The sequence below is a fragment of the Pelophylax lessonae genome (genome assembly GCF_965119305.1).
Source record: "Pelophylax lessonae genome assembly, chromosome: 3".
In the NCBI taxonomy this organism is placed as follows: Eukaryota; Metazoa; Chordata; class Amphibia; order Anura; family Ranidae; genus Pelophylax; species Pelophylax lessonae.
Genome location: NC_138770.1, coordinates 520,942,535 through 520,962,524, shown reverse-complemented (window position 1 = coordinate 520,962,524; position 19,990 = coordinate 520,942,535). Strand labels below are relative to the sequence as shown.

The window sequence follows — 19,990 nt, the reverse complement described above, 5'->3', positions numbered from 1 at the left end:
AGCCAACAAAAAAGGTACTACGACCTTCGTAGAAGACCTTCTCCTCAATATACTATTGGGGATCTTGTTTGGCTATCTACAAAAAACTTGAGGTTGAAAATCCCCAGTAAAAAGCTTGGACCTCTGTTTTTGGGACCTTTCCCAATCGAGAAACTCATTGGGACATCTGCAGTTCGACTTACTTTACCGGAAGATCTTAAGATACACCCCATTTTCCACGTATCTCTACTAAAGCCACATATACCCAACCAAGGAATTAGACCTACCATCTTGCCTCCACCTCCAGTACAAGCAAGAATTTTAGGGAGATTTTGGATTCTCGTATCCACAGAGGAAAACTCCAATATCTCATCAGATGGAAAAACTATGGACCCCAAGATGACACCTGGTTGGATGCTTCTGACGTTCACGCATCCAGGCTTATAAAAAGGTTCCACTCTAAAATACCCTGAGAGACCAGTGCTATAGGCCTTCTGGAGCCGGCCTTATGGGGGGGGGTACTGTAAGATCCTGGTACTTTCAGTACCTTTCTAGCCTCTTACTTCCGCATTGCGTTCCACCATTCAGGTAGGTGGAACGCATATAGCCGCATGTCTCTTTAACATCTGATGACGTCATCACTAGGCGCTGCTCTGAGCGGCTATTTCAACCGCCGGTGTGCACTCACAAGGTGTTCGTGCAACCGCTCGTTATACATCCCTGTCTGACGCTGCCGAATCCTCCAGCTATCTTCCTATACCTGGATTGACCGGAGCCTCGCTACCTGATCCTTTACCTCGCTTACCAGCTAGTGATAAGTACCCCGCAGGGGATCCCTTCCTATCAAGTCACATGCTATCTATTCTTGCATATTAAGAACTGTTGCTAAACTCTAGGATATATGCACTACAATATCTATCACCTGCATCGTTACCTAGATTGCTAGCTCTTGAGCCTACTACCACCTGTACTTATATCCTTGCATTAACTTAGCATCTCCTGTACACTTCATCTGCTATCCCCTACCACCTGTTACTTGTACATGATTGCTAACCCTCCTGCATACTATCTATCACCATCTGCTATCGCTCCTGCAACATTACTACCTGAGTGCCTATCATTAATTGCTATCACTACTCAAGCCTATTCCTTCAGTATATCACCTCAATAATATTGCATAGATATCTATCACTCCAGCAACATCTTATCTGAGTGTTTGTGTATGTGCATACTGAAGTGGGCTGAGCCACTATGATGAGTCAGGAGAGTTGGATAAGGTGATTCAACACATCTCTACAAGACTACTGAGTGGAAATTCTGCAGCTGCAAATCCAGTTCACTAAATCAAACCCCAGAGCGTTACAATGAGGAGGCGGTAGAGGATGAGGAAGCAGAGTAGGAGGAGTTAGGAACAGGAGGCAAACTGAAGCGCCCTGCAATCCTCGGTGGTGGAAGGACATGCGCCAAATTGCTATCCGCCTCAGGCCCATCCGCCACTGCATTTACCCAGTGTGCCGTTAGGGAGATATAATGCCCCTGACCATGCTTACTGGTCCACGTATCGGTAGTTAGGTGGACCTTGGCACAGATGGCGTTGCGCAGGGCACACCTGATTTTTTCCCCTACTTGGTTGTGCAGGGAAGGGATGGCTTGCCTGGAAAAGTAGTGGCGGCTGGGCACGAGGTACTGTGGGACAGCCACCGACATAAGGCTTTTAAAACTGTGCGTCTCCACCAGATGGAATGACAGCATTTCAAAGGCCAAGAATTTTGAAATGCTGGAATTCAGGGCCAGGGATCGTGGGTGGGTAGGGGGGTACTTCCTCTTCCTCTGAAGTGTTTGGGAGATGGAAAGCTGAACGCTTCCACGGGACAATGTGGAGATGGTTGGTGACCCAGGTGGTGGTGTTGCTGACAGATCGTCTGTTTGCGGGGTGGCAGGTGCCGCTATCACTACAGAGGTGGATGAAGAGGCCGAGACTGCAGCAGAAGAGGAAGCAGGAGGAGCCAGAGACCTTTCTTGGTTTTGAAGGTGTCTACTCCACTGCAGCTCGTGCTTTGCACTTAGATGCCTGATCATGCAGGTTGTGCTCAGGTTGAGAAGGTTTATGCCTCGCTTCAGGCTCTGATTGCACAGGGTGCAAACCACTCGTGTCCTGTCATCAGCACATTTTCTGAAGAACTTCCACGCTAGAGAACTCCTTAGAGCTGGCTTTGGTGCGCTCGGTCCCTTGCTGCGTTGGGCAGTAGCAGGCGTAGTGTCTAGGGCACGGCCGCTCCGCTTCTGCACCCTGCTCCCTCTTCTGCTGTGCTGGTGGCTCTGTGCGACCACCGCCTCTTCCTCCAAACTACTCAGGTCACCTGCATGACCTTCATTCCATGTGGGGTCGAGGACCTCATCGTCCTCCACATCATCTTCCACCCAGTCTTCACCCCTGCCCTCCTTGTCGGTCTCCACAATTCTGAGTGCCGCAGCAGTTGGCACCTGCGTTTCGTCATCATCGGAGACGTGCTGCGATGGTCCTTCCATGTACTCATCTTGAGAAATAAGTGGTTGGGCATCGCTGCACTCAATCTCTTCCACTTCTGGCGCAGGGCTAGGTGGATGGCCCTGGGAAACCCTGCTGACAGAGTCATCAAAAAGAAGAAGAGACTGCTGCATGACTTGGGGCTCAGACTGCTTGCCTGATTTGCAAGGGGGTGAGGTGAAAGACGGTTGGACATCGGCTGCAGGTGCCAATTCTGACCTTTCTGCAGTAGACTGCGTGGGAGACAATGTGAAGGAACTGGAGGCACTGTCAGCAGCAACCCAATCTACTATCGCCTCTACTTGTTCTGGCCTCATCACTTCTAGAGGTGCATGATGCCCTACCAAATACTGCTGCAGGTTCTGTCGCCTACTCACACTTGAGGAAGGTGTTTCACTTGTGCGTGTAGCTGGCACAGATCGACCACGTCCTCTCCTTGCAACAGGAGCTCTACCAGCAGCACCACGACCCAGGCCACGGCCCCTATTTGATGGTCTCCTCGTATTTCTGTAATTTATGATCTTGCCCTAGAAAGGTGTTTATTGAATAGCGGAACAAAACAACAACAGTATCGCACGGGTGTATCTCACAGTCAAATATGCAAAGTATGCCTATTTTTTATAAAACGGTGTATCTCACACGTATCGATACAGACTATGCCGTAATTTTATTTTTTACACTCCAAAAGGGTGTATATTGAATAGCGGAATAGAAATTTTTTTATAAAACGGTGTATCTCACATGTACAAACACAGACTAGGCCCCGATTACAATTTTTTGTACCCTAAAGGCAGGATGAGGATGAGGAGTAGGAGGAGTTCGGAACAGGAGGCAAACTGAAGCACCCTGCAATCCTCGGCGATGGAAGATGCGCCCCAAAAATTTGGAAGGTGTATCTCACACGTACCGATACAGACTATGTAGCAATTTAATTCTTTTTACCCCAAAGGGTGTAGATTGAATAGCGGAATAGAAAATATGATATCAAAAGGTGTATCTCACACGTACAAACCCAGACTAGACCCCGATTACAATTTTTTGTACCCTAAAGGCAGGATGAGGATGAGGAGTAGGAGGAGTTCGGAACAGGCAGGAGGCAAACTGAAACACCCTGCAATCCTCGGCGGTGTAAAATGAGCCCAAAAAATTGGAAAGGTGTATCTCACACGTACCGATACAGACTATGCCGCAATTTAATTATTTTTACCCCAAAGGGTGTAGATTGAATAGCGGAATAGAAAATATGAAATCAAAAGGTGTATCTCACACGTACAGACCCAGACTAGGCCCCGATTACAATTTTTTGTACCCTAAAGGCAGGATGAGGAGTAGGAGGAGTTCAGAACAGGAGGCAAACTGAAGCACCCTGCAATCCTCGGTGGTGGAAGATGCGCCCCAAAAATTGGAAAGGTGTATCTCACACGTACCGATACAGACTATGCCGCAATTTAATTCTTTTTACCCCAAGGGTGTAGATTGAATAGCGGAATAGAAAATATGATATCAAAAGGTGTATCTATCTCACACGTACAGACCCAGATTAGGCCCCGATTACTATTTTTTGTACCCTAAAGGCAGGATGAGGAGTAGGAGGAGTTCGGAACAGGAGGCAAACTGAAGCACCCTGCAATCCTCGGCGGTGGAAGATGCACCCCAAAAATTGGAAAGGTGTATCTCACACGTACTGATACAGACTATGCCGCAATTTAATTATTTTTACCCCAAAGGGTGTAGATTAAATAGCGGAATAGAAAATATGATATCAAAAGGTGTATCTCACACGTACAGACCCAGACTAGGCCCCGATTACAATTTTTTTGTGCCCTAAAGGCAGGATGAGGAGTAGGAGGAGTTCGGAACAGGAGGCAAACTGAAGCACCCTGCAATTCTCGGCGGTGGAAGATGCGCCCCAAAAATTGGAAAGGTGTATCTCACACGTACCGATACAGACTATGCCGCAATTTAATTCTTTTTACCCCAAGGGTGTAGATTGAATAGCGAAATAGAAAATATGATATCAAAAGGTGTATCTATCTCACACATACAGACCCAGACAAGGCCCGATTACTATTTTTTGTACCCTAAAGGCAGGATGAGGAGTAGGAGGAGTTCGGAACAGGAGGCAAACTGAAGCACCCTGCAATCCTCAGCGGTGGAAGATGCGCCCCAAAAATTGGAAAGGTGTATCTCACACGTACCGATACAGACTATGCCGCAATTTAATCCTTTTTACCCCAAGGGTGTAGATTGAATAGCGGAATAGAAAATATGATATCAAAAGGTGTATCTATCTCACACGTACAGACCCAGACTAGGCCCCGATTATTATTTTTTGTACCCTAAAGGCAGGATGAGGAGTAGGAGGTGTTCGGAACAGGCAGGAGGCAAACTGAAACACCCTGCAATCCTCGGCGGTGTAAGATGCGCCCAAAAAATTGGAAAGGTGTATCTCTCACGTACCGATACAGACTATGCCGCAATTTAATTATTTTTACCCCAAGGGTGTAGATTGAATAGCGGAATAGAAAATATGATATAAAATTGGTGATTTTTCAATAGCACATGTGAACACAGCAGTGTCTTATGTCACAGTCAGCTCTGCAGCAGGCTATGAAGGGAAAAAAAAGAAAATTCCCCTTTAAGTTTGTAATTTTTAAATAGATTAGTACAGACTATGCCACAATTTAATTTTTTTTTAACCAAAAGGGTGTATATTGAATAGTGGAATAGAAAAAAGTGTATAAAATTGAAAATCACTCAATAGCACATGTGAACACAGCAGTGTCTTATGTCACAGTCAGCACTGCTGCAAAAAGGCTATGGAGGGTTAATCCCTTTTAACTTGTAGTATAATAGATCTAAGATGAACTCTGCACACAACTGACTGATAAAAATAGATTTTTTTTCTCCCTCCTCCTCCTCCTCCTCCTCCTCCTCAGTGGGCTCAAGTGAGGGCAAAAAGATCGTTCACTGCACCACCCCCCACACAGCAAAATCGATGTATACTGGCACACCAGTTAAACGATTGTTGATTGGCTGTTGAAAGCCCACCATTAAAAGCACGCCATTACATACAAAACAGGAAATAAAATGACCGAACACGGATTTTAAACCCGAACATACAGTAAAGTTTTCGGGTCCGTGTTTGGGTAACAAAAATCCAATTATTTGGTACAAACACGAATAATACAGTGTTCACTCAACACTAGTCACGATCAGATAATAATTTGTCCATTTCTTTACAATAATATTCCCTACTGAGGACCAGTGGCAGCTGGTGCAGAAAAATTTTGGGGGGGGGGGCGCAAACAGTAAAATGTAATAGGCATTGCTTTGCGACAAAAAACGCTGTAAAAAATTGCGTGACTTTGAGGTCACAAAAGTCTGAAAGGGGCCTTCAGTAATTAAGTTATAGTGTGACCACAGTGTGCCCCCTTTCAATGCACAGTGACCAGCGTGCCCCCTTTCAATGCACAGTGACCAGCGTGCCCCCTTTTCAATGCAGAGAGACCAGTGTGCCCCCTTTCAATGCAGAGAGACCAGCGTGCCCCCTTTCAATGCACAGTGACCAGCGTGCCCCCTTTCAATGCAGAGAGACCAGCGTGCCCCCTTTCCATGCACAGTGACCAGCGTGCCCCCTTTCAATGCACAGTGACAAGCATGCCCCCTTTCAATGCAGAGACCAGCGTGCCCCCTTTCAATGCAGAGACCAGCGTGCCCCCTTTCAATGCAGAGATCAGCGTGTCCCCTTCAATGCAGAGACCAGCGTGCCCCCTTCAATGCAGAGATGAGCGTGCCCCCTTCAATGCAGAGACCAGCGTGCCCCCTTCAATGCAGAGACCAGCGTGCCCCCTTTCAATGCAAAGATCAGCGTGTCCCCTTCAATGCAGAGATCAGTGTGCCCCCTTCAATGCAGAGATCAGCGTGCCCCCTTTCAATGCAGAGATCAGCGTGCCCCCTTCAATGCAGAGATCAGCATGCCCCCTTTCAATGCAGAGACCATCGTGCCCCCTTCAATGCAGAGATCAGCGTGCCCCCTTTCAATGCAGAGATCAGCATGCCCCCTTCAATGCAGAGATCAGCGTGCCCCCTTTCAATGCAGAGATCAGCATGCCAAGACCCCCCTCACGAGACCAGTGCACTTACCTGTAGTGGCGGCTTCTCTTCAGTCCCCCGGCGTCTCCTCGAGTCCTCAGTCCTCCCACCTCCTCCTCAGCCAATGGTATGGGGTTTGCCTTTCGGCCAATCAGGAAGAGGGTATCAGACCCGCTTCCTGATTGGCCAGGAGGAGGATCCATGTGACAATAGCGAATTTTCATTCGCTATTGTCCCACAATGGGTGGGCTCAGGGCGAACTGCTCTGCACCCTGGGTCCACCCTTTGCTGAAGCCTATTAGAGCCACTGGCTCTAATCAGGTGATTAGAAAAAAAAAACATTGAACTCCATGCATCCGGCGCCCCGCATGTAGATTAGGGGGCTGGAACCCATGGATGGGGGGGCGGTGCCCCTGCACCCCCAACGCACCAGTCGCCACTGCTGAGGACTACAAGGCCTCTCCCATTATCAGCGGGCCTCACAACAATCCCTTTTTTCATCTACAGAGATTTAATGCCTTTCTTGATATATTGGGGGTCCAAACCTTTTCTCACCTTTGAACCCTCAAGATCTTTGCATACCATGTTTTTAAAGACCTCGATGTGTTTGTTATCAGAAACAGCGGGGTTAAAGGTGGATTTGTTCCTAAGGTTAGAATTTACTGCAACTGAGGCAGTGGTATTCATAACAATAGGATTAGACATGTAATACCTTTTGATGTTTGAATTCCTCACAAATTTCTGTATACTCACGTATGCCTGAATGTATTTACATTTTTTACTGGGACAAACTTAAGGCCCCTATCTAGGGTCCTAAGCTCATCATCATTAAGGGGTACTCCACTAAGATTGTATATTCCAGACCCTACTGGGGATTTGGCCTTTTGTAGCCACCGCCCCTCTTAGGTTAATTGGCAACCGGTCAGTAACATGGTTGGGTTATAAAAAGGGCATCTTAGAGAGTGACAACGTCTCTGAGGTAAAAATGGGTAAAGGTTCATCAATCTGTTAAAATCTGCATCTAAAAATTGTCTAACAATTTCAGAATAATGTCCCTCCACATAAAATTGCAAAGACTTTAAGTAGATCATCATTTACAGTACATAATATCATCAAAAGATTCAGAGATACTATAGAAATCTCTGTGCGCAAGGGACAACACTGAAACGCAATATTGGTTGCCCCTGATCCTCTGGCCCTCAGGTGGCACTGCATTAAAAACAAGCAGAATTCGGTGATGGACATCACTGCATAGGCTCAGGAACATTTCCAAAGATCACTATCTGTGAACACAGTTCAATGTGCCATCCAACAATGCAAGGTAAAGCTCTATCATTCAAAGAAAAAGCATGATCCAGAAATGCAGCCATCTTCTCTGGGCCAAAACTCATTTAAAATAGTCTGTCACAAAGTGGAAAATTGTTCTGTGGTCAGACTAATTGAAATTTTACATTCTTTTTGGCAATCATGAGCACAATGTCCTCTGGAGTAAAGAGGAGAGGGACCTTTCAGTTTGTTATCAGTGCTCAGTTCAAAAGTCTGCATCTCTGATGGTATGGGGGTGCATTCTTGCGTATAGAATGGGCAGTTTGCACATCTGTAAAGGAACCATCAATGCTGAAAGATGTATCCAGGTCTTTTTCAGCAAAGGCATATTTCCACAAGGCAATGCTAAACCACATAATGCATCTATGACAAGAGCGTGGCTTTGTGCTTAACTGACCTGCCCGCAGTCCAGACATTTAACGATTGAAAATATTTAGTGCATCTTGAAATTAAAATACAACATAAAAGACTCTGGACCATTAGACGATTAGAATCCTATATCAGGGAAGAACTTGACAACACTCCTCTCCCAAAACTCCAGCAACTGGTCTCCTTAGATTCCAGACATTTATAGAGCCATGTTAAAAGAGGAGGGGATGCTACATCATGGTAAACGTGGCCCTGTCCCAACTTTTTTAAGAAGTGTTGCTACCATCAATTTCAAAATGAACTTATTTTTTTCTTAAAATAGCACATATTTTCAGTTTAAACATTTGATGTTTTCTATTTTCTATTGTGAATAAAATATGGGTTTGTGAGATTGCAAATCAATGCATTCTGTTTTTTGTAGACTTTACACAGTGTCACAATTTTTTGGGAATTGGGGTTGTATTTTGGAAAGCATTCTTACTTTACAGAATTCATTCACACCTGCCTTAAACCTTTCCACAGTACTGCATGCGCTTATATGACTATACAATTACAATCTGACAGTGTAATCTTTGTACAATCAAAATTAAAATGAATTTCAGGTATGGATATCTTATACATAGTTACATTGTTCCAGGTTGGACCTATTCCTGGCCAATGCCTGTAAAAGCAGGAAATCACTGAAGTAGACTCTGCTACTCCAGTGATCACCAATTGCTTCCTATGCCGAGTGTCTGCCCTGTTGCATTCTGAACACATGAGGTTGGCCATTCAGCACGAGCACTATTCAGGGAATGCTTTCTATTATTTCGGTGAATGCAAAGCGTTCTTTGATTGGTTGAAGTGCAAAGTATGTTCTCCAGTCAGAGAACAATTTGCAATCATTCAGAAAATGAGATTTCTTTGGAATTAGTGTCTGGGGGGACTAAAAAGTGTACCTGTGAAGTTTCAGCTCTGTAGCATGTCCAGAACCGGAAAATAAAAAGTTTGTTTGTATTAGAATTGCAGTAGAGCAGGATAGTGGCTTTGCTATTTTCACACCCGGCTTTTTGTTGCAGGCGTTTATACGGCTTTTTTGTGGATGTGTTTGGAGGCAGGCATGACATCTGAACTTCTGTGTAGGGATATATATACACACACACATGTATGTATATATACACATACACATATATAGGTGTGAAAGTAGCAGAACCCTATGCCTGCGCTAATGAAATAATTAGCAGGCATAGGGCTACGCTCCTATCACACCTATATGTGTGTATGTGTATAAATACAAATAAGTGTGTGTGTATATATACCCCTATAGAGAAGTTCAGATGTTATGCCTGCCTCCAAAGACGCCCAAAAAATGCCCAAAAAAAATGCCTGCAACAACACACCTGGACGTTTTTGTTGCAGGTGTTTTTTTGGGCATTTTATGGGCGTCTTTGGAGGCAGGCATAACATCAGAACTTCTGTGTAGGGGTATTTATACACACACACATACATAGGTGTGAAAGTAGCAGAACCCTATGCCTGCGCTAATGAAATAATTTGCAGGCATAGGGCTACGCTCCTATCACACCTATATGTGTGTATGTTTTAAAATACATATGTGTGTGTGTGTGTATATATACCCCTATACAGAAGTTCAGATGTCATGCCTGCCTCCAAAGACGCCCAAAAAATGCCAAAAAAAATGCCTGCAACAAAAACGCCCAGGTGTGTTGTTGCAGGCGGTTTTTTTTGGGCATTTTTTGGGCGTCTTTGGAGGCAGGCATAACATCTGAACTTCTGTATAGGGGTATATATATATATATATATATATATATACACACACTTATATGTATTTATACACATACACACATATAGGTGTGATAGGAGCGTAGCCCTATGCCTGCTAATTATTTCATTAGTGCAGGAATAGGGTTCTGCTACTTTCACACCTATATATGTGTATGTGTATAAATACATATATGTGTGTGTGTATATATACATGAAAACAGATAGTGTAGCGCTAGAAACTGATTAACATAAATATGCACATATAAATAAGAGGGGATAAAAAAGAGTCCATATCAAATAGGCTAGGTAAAAAGTCCATGCAAAGAGAGCCCTCAGGTGCAGAATATAGTGGCTCAAAATCCTGATGGGAGGTATATGCAGTACAGGTGCAGATAAAGACAGGTGCTCTTCAATATAAAGACACACAGCCCACCACCTTACAAACTGGCCTCTCACCTCAGCCTGATTGAAACAGGAAACCAAAACAGCAATCTCCTTAGACAGGACACAGACACCAATATGTGCAGGGACTCATGGATCAGTATGCCTCCGGACTTTCTCCACCATAAGACATTTGCAAAATAGAAAAAAGGCAACCCATAGTGTAAACCCGATAAGCTTTATTGTTCTTAAAACAAAGTGGCCTCTTACTATGAGTAGATAATCAACAGCGTAGTGTAGTTAACTGCAGCTCTGGCGGGAACAGCGAGACCAGCTCGGTCCTCGTCGGAATCCAGAGTGTCAGCGGGTGACGTCAGACACTCCTTCTACCCCCCGCACGCGTATTGCCTCCTGTGGGTGGTGGCTTCCCCTACCTGCGGGGGGTAGGAGGATCGTCTGACGTCACCCGCTGACACTCTGGATTCCGGCGAGGACCGAGCTGGTCTCGCTGTTCCCGCCGGAGCTGCAGTTAACTACACTACGCTGTTGATTATCTACTCATAGTAAGAGGCCACTTTGTTTTTGAGCGCTGATATAACTTCTGTTTTATTTATTGTGTGTATATATACCCCTACACAGAAGTTCTGATGTTATGCCTGCCTCCAAAGACGCCCAAAAAATGCCCAAAAAAACGTCTGCTACAAAAACGCCCAGGTGTGTTGTTGCAGGCGTTTTTTTTTGGGGCATTTTGTGGGCGTCTTTGGAGGCAGGCATAACATCTGAACTTCTGTATAGGGGTATATATACACACACACTTATATGTATTTATACACATACACACATATAGGTGTGATAGGAGCAGAACCCTATGCCTGAACTAATGAAATAATTACCAGGCATAGGGCTACGCTCCTATCACACCTATATGTGTGTATGTGTATAAATACAAATAAGTGTGTGTGTATATATACCCCTACACAGAAGTTCAGATGTCATGCCTGCCTCCAAACACGTCCACAAAAAAGAAAAGCCCAATAAACGCCTGCTACAAAAATGGCCAGGTGTGAAAGTAGCGAAGCCACTATCCTGCTCTATTGCAATTCTAGTAGAAACAATCTTTTTTCTATGGCGGTCACCCTGACATGGAAGGGTTTGGTCACCCTGCCATAGCAGTCAGAGTCAGTTAACCCTACACTACACTACAGTCACCCTGACACTTAACACTTTCCCTACAGAAACTAGATTATTAAATCTAACTATAGTGGAAAATAGTACCCTAACTACACTAGATATCCCTTTCCTCACACTAATAATTGCTAAATGACACTTTGAAGCAGGAGTAACAGAACTGCTTCCACTCTCTTCCACGTCCCTGTATTACAATGCCAGAGATTTGGCGGGGCTATGTTATATACTGGGGGGCGTATTCACTACTGATTGGCCTCTGGATCCCCTAGTCACTCCAATCACATTCCTAGCATCCTCCTGCCCCCTCAATTGGCTTTTACTGATGGTTCTGGTCCAATCACGGGCTTTTAAAGCCCAGTTCCTGTCCCATTGCATTTTGGTCGGTTCTGGTTGCCGAATTCCGAACTTTTTCAGCAAAAAGTTCGAAATTCGGCCGAATTTCGAACAGTCAATGTTCGGGTCGAACCGATGGTCAACCCGAACCGTTCGATCATCCCTACTGGTGAGCATGGGACCCAGAAGCAAGTGGAAATCACTGTAGTAGCAGTGTCTACTTCATTGATTTCCAGCTTACGGGGGTATAGTATAAGTATATGGTTGTATGCTTATTGGCATACAAACAAAAATAGATAGAAAGTAAGGGTATTATTTTCATTTCTTTTTTATAGATGTGGTATGATATTTTTATACAAATTTGAAGGCACTGGAACAGGGGTGTTAAACTCAATTTCTTTGCGGGCCGCATCAGCATTATGGTTGTCTTCAAAGGGTTGGTTGTATCTGTAAGACTATATAAATTTATGCAGGGCTCTTTTTTCTCAGAGAATAGGTGCAGAAACTCAATAAACCCCCTGAACCGCATTGACAAGTGGGTGTGTCCAAATTGCAATTACAGTGGTAAGATTTCAACAGGGCAAGAAATACCATGAGTGTGTTATGTACTGAGTGAAGAGTTCAGTGGTGCACTGTATACAGAGTGCAGGGTTGAGGAGTATGCTACATACAGAGTGCAGGGCTTAGGGGTGTGCTGTGCACAATGTGCACGGTTCATCTCTCTTTCACTCACTGTCCACATCTCACTTTCACCTCTCCTCTAGGGTTTGAGGGCCACATGAAATGCCCTGGTGGGCCAAATTCGGCCCGCGGGCCTTGTGTTTTACACATGTGCACTAGAAGGTTCAGCTACAGTGTGTGCTTATCTCAGATGTTAAAATCACCATTTTTTACTGCAGAGCTCAATTAAAATCAATACATTAACACAGTCATAACATTATTTTTTAAGTTTTTTAGTTAACATTCATCAAAAAAATCCTCAGCTTGCAGATCTTATCATCCTAGCTCTTTGTTTTCTAAGATAATCAGGATAAATATCAGACCACGCCTTCTGTAGCTCTTCTCAAAAGTATGACTGGTTTGTAGGGAGTTTTTCTCTCACCCTATAGTAAAGCTCTCACAAAAACTCGATAAGGTTGAGATCAGGCAAAGGTGCCAGCCTGTAAGAGAGACATAGCTTACAGGCATGTTGAAACTGACCCCTGTATATAAAAGGAACATTATCATTATGAAACTGGAAAAAAGGCTGATGTAAATGGGGCTTTACAGGTATATGTAAATGATAAACGTTAAATAGTTTAAGAGGTAATCGTCACTTGCAAGATAGAATTTGTCTAATTTTGCATCAATTGCATAAAAGCTTGTTAAAAATGCATCAATACTTTTAAAACATTTCTTAAAAAATCCAAATTTGTGAAATGTTTTCATATTATTTTGTAACTACTTTCTAAAAGTTGGCACTTGCAAAGGCTTAGGCATGATAGCACCAAACATTCCCCTCCCACCCTGGGCCTAGCGATTTGTTGTCCAGGCACTAAACAGTACTTGTTTGTGGGGGGGCACACACATTCATCCTATACCTTGAATTTCATGTTTTTGGTAGACAACCACTTAAAGTAAAACGAAGGAACCCTTTAGAGATTACTGAAGCACTGTCCTTACAATGTAGTTTAGATGTCGGCAATAGAAAATTCCAGAAAAAAAACAGAGTATGGTCAATCCCTTCTGCTGGTGAAATCACAAGGAGGTGGGGTCACTTGCTGATGCCATGGTGACTCCGCCCCTTAGATATTTAAGAAATGGAGCAGGCATTTGGCAGGGAGCATTCGACGAGGCTGGAGGGTTGGGGGGCAGAGGTCCTTGTCCCCATTAACATGGGGACGAGGCCCTTTGGGGTGGGGGGGCAGAGCCCCCCTTGCCCTAAAGCACCCTCATGGCCTGGTATGGTTCAAGAGGGGGGGCGCTTGCTTGTCCCCCCTTTCCTAGCCTGCCGGGCTGCATGCTCAGATAAGGCTTGGCATGAATTGGGGGTGACCCCAAGCTGTTTTTTTTTTTTTCAGGATTTTCTATTTTCCAGCATTGTTTTGTTTACATTTCAGCTGTCAGTGGGGATGCCCGCTGACAGCTGATGAGTCATCGGTTGTTAAGGTCACGCAGGCCGGCTTCCTAGCCTACTGCTTAACAACCAGTTATTCTTCACACAGAATTCAAATTGGTTGATTATTTTTTGACCGATCTGAATTCAAATCGTTCAAAAAATTTGGAATTCTTTAGAAAATGAAAAAATTTAACGAAATTTAATGAAAACTAAACTAAACTGAACAAATTCTGAAACAAAACTAAACTAATTCCAAAATGAAATGAACATAGTAACATAACGAATCTATCCTAAACTAAACACATTTTTCCATTCTGCCAATGTCTTATATCTAACACTATGATTTCACATAGAATAGCTTATGTAAAAAGAAATGCAGTGGCGCTTAGATTTTTTTGTGAAAAATATGAATGATAGGTTTGCTTCAAATACAAGTTGAAGAGAGGCAGATGACAGTAGTAGCTAGATAACAAATGGGCTGTCTCCCCCATTACCTCATTGCTACTTCTTTAGAAAAGCCCTTTTTTACTCTTTAGGACACTGATGTAATTTTGCCAGCAGTTCTGCTTCCGATTTACATTTGACACATTAGTCAGGTTACGCTATGTTATTGGATGAAAAATGATTTTCAGGGAGTAAGACATGTATGTGTAGGCATGGTTTAAATACTAGAAACATCTAAATGGCAACAAAGTTCCTACCTTCTGCTTTTCATAACCGAGATTGTCACGCATGACGTCTCCAGACACAAGTTCTCCTTCAGCCACTGTTAGCCGTGATCGCAACTCCTCTAGCTGGTGCTCTGCTTTCTTTGCTCTAAGCAATGCCTCTTGGTGCAGATCTGATTGGTGCTGTAGCTGGTTATTAAGTTTGCTCACTCTGCTTTCCAACTGTGAAGCCACCTATAGAACATAACCGGCATGACGTGTAAAAAGAAATGGTAGCTTATATGCACAAACACTGTTACTGCTAAAAACATTATAATGCAATAAAACATTTTTGTTAGCATTTCTAAAAATATTTTCTATTATAAAAACTACAATTTAATAAGGAACATGAATCAACATGAGTTAAAATTTACAAGGGCTGTCTTACAGAACACAGTCAAAGTGTAAAGGCTGTCTTTATCACGATTTATAAGCACGTGTACTTAAATCTGTGAATTGGTGGTAGACAGGAAAAGGTCCACTCTTATCTTAGTGCTGGCACAGGGGACAGCCAGGCAGTCAACTGCAACATACTGTATTTGGCTATTAGGCTGCCACCCAGGGCTCAGCCTTCCTCTGTAAGTCTTTCCATTTGTTCCTTGGTGGCTGTCCCCCCAGTTCTCCCTGTCACTTCCTGCACACCTGTTCCTGTGGATTTCTTTGCCGTGAGCTCCTCTGGGTCTTGTGCCTGCCATAATCCAGTGGTATTCCAGTCCCAACATATGCACATTTGCTTCATTTATTCTCACAGAGCCAATCATGTACCTATGTTGGTGAGAACTAATATGTCCCTGATTGGTTCTCCTTCCTATAAAAGAGCACCAGAGTCCATACGTTTCCTTTTGCCATTTGGAATGACATAGTTTGGGTCTCTGGTATAGGTTTTGACTTTGACAATTTTCATTACCTCTGGCATGTTTTCCATTTACACTCTTAATTATACTTAAAAAATTATATAAATTGATATACAATTATTAATGGTGCAATAAAAAATGAATCAATTGCACTAAGTCATAAGTCCATTCAGCATATAAAGATGGTGGAGAGTCCACTTAAGGGTGAAGATCCCAAGATGTGAAAAGCAATGGAAACAAACAGTCACCCGTGCGGATAGGCAAGATGGCAGCTTACCGCAATGAGTGGGCCTCCAAATTAATGGATGGGCCACTAAGAGCATAAGGTAATAACTCCTATGGACTGGGTTCTCTCCTCTGCATGAACGGACCAAGCTTCGCTAGACTGCATCAACCCCTCACTCGCTCATAGATCCAGAAATAACTCCGATATGTATGGCAATATGTAGAGGATAAAAGCATTCATAGCGTAATCCCGTTTGGCAATATAAAACAGCTTTATTTAAGGTTCTACTCACATGACAGTAGATCAACACAAACGAGTAACAAGTAAAAAGCGGCGTCCCCCTATAGTTGATACAAAGCCGGCGTCTCGGGGGCGTGGCAAGCGCGATGTCCGGAACCTCCCGACCGGTTTCGTCAGAGTGACGTCGTCAGGGGCGTGGTTACCGGACATCGCGGTCACGCCTTACAAATACCCCATGCAAGGATCATATCCGAAACCTCGTCCAATCACGGACGAAAAGGGCGGAAGTGATGAATCTGACCTCTGGCCGTTGAGGGCGGAAGTACATTGAAAAGACAGCAGCACCAAGGAGGACAAAAGATTCAGGACAAAGTAACTAATTAGCCATCCTCAATTAAACTAATCAAATAAGGGCAGCAGTAGTTACTTAAACAAATGATATAAAAAATATAAAAATTTACTTAGTATCGTATGAAGATAAAGCAGGACTAAATGTATACAAAAATTACCGATGTTAACAAGCGCCATCTAGTGGCCAAACAATATATTGTCATAAAAATCAAAATTATTGACTTAATAGAAAAAAAAGGAAAAAGATAAGGCCAAAGGGCAGATTACAGCACTTTTCCCTTTTTAACTCATAACCCTACATTTCAACCTGACAATAATCTCTAGCTGGTCGACAAAAACAAGAGTCAAAAAACCTAAAAAATACCACATAATAACAAAAAATATAAAAATAGAAGATTTATATTCATACGCAAATATTGAGTGGAATGGAGCATAATTGTGCTTTTCCCGTCTCAACAACATTTAACTGTTGTTGATGAAACAGTTAATGTCCCACTCAACATTAAGGCCATAAGGGACATAAGTTTTCAAAATATAAATCCACCGCGTCTCAGCGCGGGATAGCTCCCTTTTTGCATTTGCCCCTCGCCAATTAGGAGTAAATTTGTCAAAGGCCACAAATAACGTGTTACGGGGGTCTTTATGTCGACAGTGGTCGAAATGTTTCGACACACTGTGGCCAGGGAACGCTTTACGTATATTTGCCACATGCTCCCATGGCCAGGTGGGAGGAGGATGTCGTCTATAAGGACCGACCGCCCCAGCTGGTGCTGTGGCGTAGGTACATAGACGACATCCTCCTCCTCTGGGACGGTGATCAATGTTCCCTTGACCTGTTCATGTCCACATTAAATGAGAACAATAGAGGTATCAAATTAGACTGCACCAGTAGTACAACCAGTATTAATTTCCTGGATTTGAATCTGGTGGTCGAGGAAGATAGGTTGGTCACTTCCACCTTCTTTAAACAAACCGACCGCAATAGCTTCATCCCAGTGGACAGCTGTCACCATAAATCATGGTTACAAGCTGTCCCAAAAGGACAATTCATGAGGCTACGCCGAAATTGCACTCATTTGGACATTTTTTTTACACAGGCCTTACAGCTCAAGAGTAAATTTTTGGATAAGGGTTACCAGGCCGACTCCCTTGATAATACCATCAGGGAAGTGGCAGACATGAATAGGTCTGATCTTCTTGCCCCACGTACCAGAACCAATGATAGTCAACCTTTCAAAAATTGTTTTGTGACCTCTTTTAGTACACAACATTATGAGGTCAAGAGAATCATGCAGAAACATTGGTCTGTCATTAAGAATGACAGAGTACTAGGCCCGGCCCTTCCAGACCGACCTAATGTCATCTTTAGAGGTGCTCCATCATTACGACACCAGGTGGCCCATAACGTCATAGAAAGACCGGAGCGACCCATGTTCCTCCCGGAGTTAAAAGGGTTCTACCCCTGTAAGAGATGTAATATCTGTGCTCTTAATGTGTTTAAAGGTAGAAAAATTGAAACAATCAGGTCCCATGTCACCGGGAGAGAATATCCGATTAAATCCTTCATAACTTGTTCAACGCAGAATGTAGTGTATCTACTTCAATGTAAATGTGGGAAACAATATATCGGACGAACCCTGAGAAACATGCAAATCCGTATGGGGGAGCATGTGGCAAATATACGTAAAGAGTTCCCTGGCCACAGTGTGTCGAAACATTTCGACCACTGTCGACATAAAGACCCCCGTAACACGTTATTTGTGGCCTTTGACAAATTTACTCCTAATTGGCGAGGGGCAAATGCAAAAAGGGAGCTATCCCGCGCTGAGACGCGGTGGATTTATATTTTGAAAACTTATGTCCCTTATGGCCTTAATGTTGAGTGGGACATTAACTGTTTCATCAACAACAGTTAAATGTTGTCGAGACGGGAAAAGCACAATTATGCTCCATTCCACTCAATATTTGCGTATGAATATAAATCTTCTATTTTTATATTTTTTGTTATTATGTGGTATTTTTTAGGTTTTTTGACTCTTGTTTTTGTCGACCAGCTAGAGATTATTGTCAGGTTGAAATGTAGGGTTATGAGTTAAAAAGGGAAAAGTGCTGTAATCTGCCCTTTGGCCTTATCTTTTTCCTTTTTTTTCTATTAAGTCAATAATTTAGATTTTTATGACAATATATTGTTTGGCCACTAGATGGCGCTTGTTAACATCGGTAATTTTTGTATACATTTAGTCCTGCTTTATCTTCATACGATACTAAGTAAATTTTTATATTTTTTATATCATTTGTTTAAGTAACTACTGCTGCCCTTATTTGATTAGTTTAATTGAGGATGGCTAATTAGTTACTTTGTCCTGAATCTTTTGTCCTCCTTGGTGCTGCTGTCTTTTCAATGTACTTCCGCCCTCAACGGCCAGAGGTCAGATTCATCACTTCCGCCCTTTTCGTCCGTGATTGGACGAGGTTCCGGATATGATCCTTGCATGGGGTATTTGTAAGGCGTGACCGCGATGTCCGGTAACCACGCCCCTGACGACGTCACTCTGACGAAACCGGTCGGGAGGTTCCAGACATCGCGCTTGCCACGCCCCCGAGACGCCGGCTTTGTATCAACTATAGCGGGACGCCGCTTTTTACTTGTTACTCGTTTGTGTTGATCTACTGTCATGTGAGTAGAACCTTAAATAAAGCTGTTTTATATTGCCAAACGGGATTACGCTATGAATGCTTTTATCCTCTACATATTGCCATACATATCGGAGTTGTTTCTGGATCTATGAGCGAGTGAGGGGTTGATGCAGTCTAGCGAAGCTTGGTCCGTTCATGCAGAGGAGAGAACCCAGTCCATAGGAGTTATTACCTTATGCTCTTAGTGGCCCATCCATTAATTTGGAGGCCCACTCATTGCGGTAAGCTGCCATCTTGCCTATCCGCACGGGTGACTGTTTGTTTCCATTGCTTTTCACATCTTGGGATCTTCACCCTTAAGTGGACTCTCCACCATCTTTATATGCTGAATGGACTTATGACTTAGTGCAATTGATTCATTTTTTATTGCACCATTAATAATTGTATATCAATTTATATAATTTTTTAAGTATAATTAATTTTGTTGCTTATAGCGCTGCACTACTTGACACACAATATGAATGGGATTACTATGAATCCAGTGTTCTAGCTGCTATTTTGTTTTATGTCATTTGTTTTATGTCATTTTATTATATTTTACTTATTCATCATTAAGCGCAGGATACCCCCCTTGATTTTATCCATTTACACTCTTGTCTGGGTTACACTCTTGCCTCTAAGCCTGGGCTATTGGAAATGTGATTAAAAGCCATTGCCATGGGGAACATTAGACTCTGGTAGCCGAGGCATATTCTACAACTCTAATAAGACCCAACCAGCATGTAGGTATTGCTGGATGGTATGATCTCCTACCTAACAGTATCTGCATATTCATGGAGCTACCATCACTAAGCAGAACAGCAGGGATACATTGAGCTTTTCCTATCTCAGGTAGGTAACTACTGACACTAATGA

General features: G+C 43.3%; 1 protein-coding gene across 2 annotated transcripts in view; it reads right to left on the bottom strand.

Annotated features, from left to right (window-relative positions):
- CCDC170 (coiled-coil domain containing 170) overlaps positions 1 to 19,990 on the bottom strand; it is a 149,090-nt gene that overhangs the window by 28,279 nt on the left and 100,821 nt on the right. For both annotated transcript variants that reach the window (XM_082250149.1, XM_082250150.1), the window contains one exon: positions 14,762 to 14,962. In XM_082250149.1, the coding sequence (XP_082106275.1) occupies positions 14,762 to 14,962 (201 nt within the window). The remainder of the gene's footprint in view (positions 1 to 14,761; positions 14,963 to 19,990) is intronic.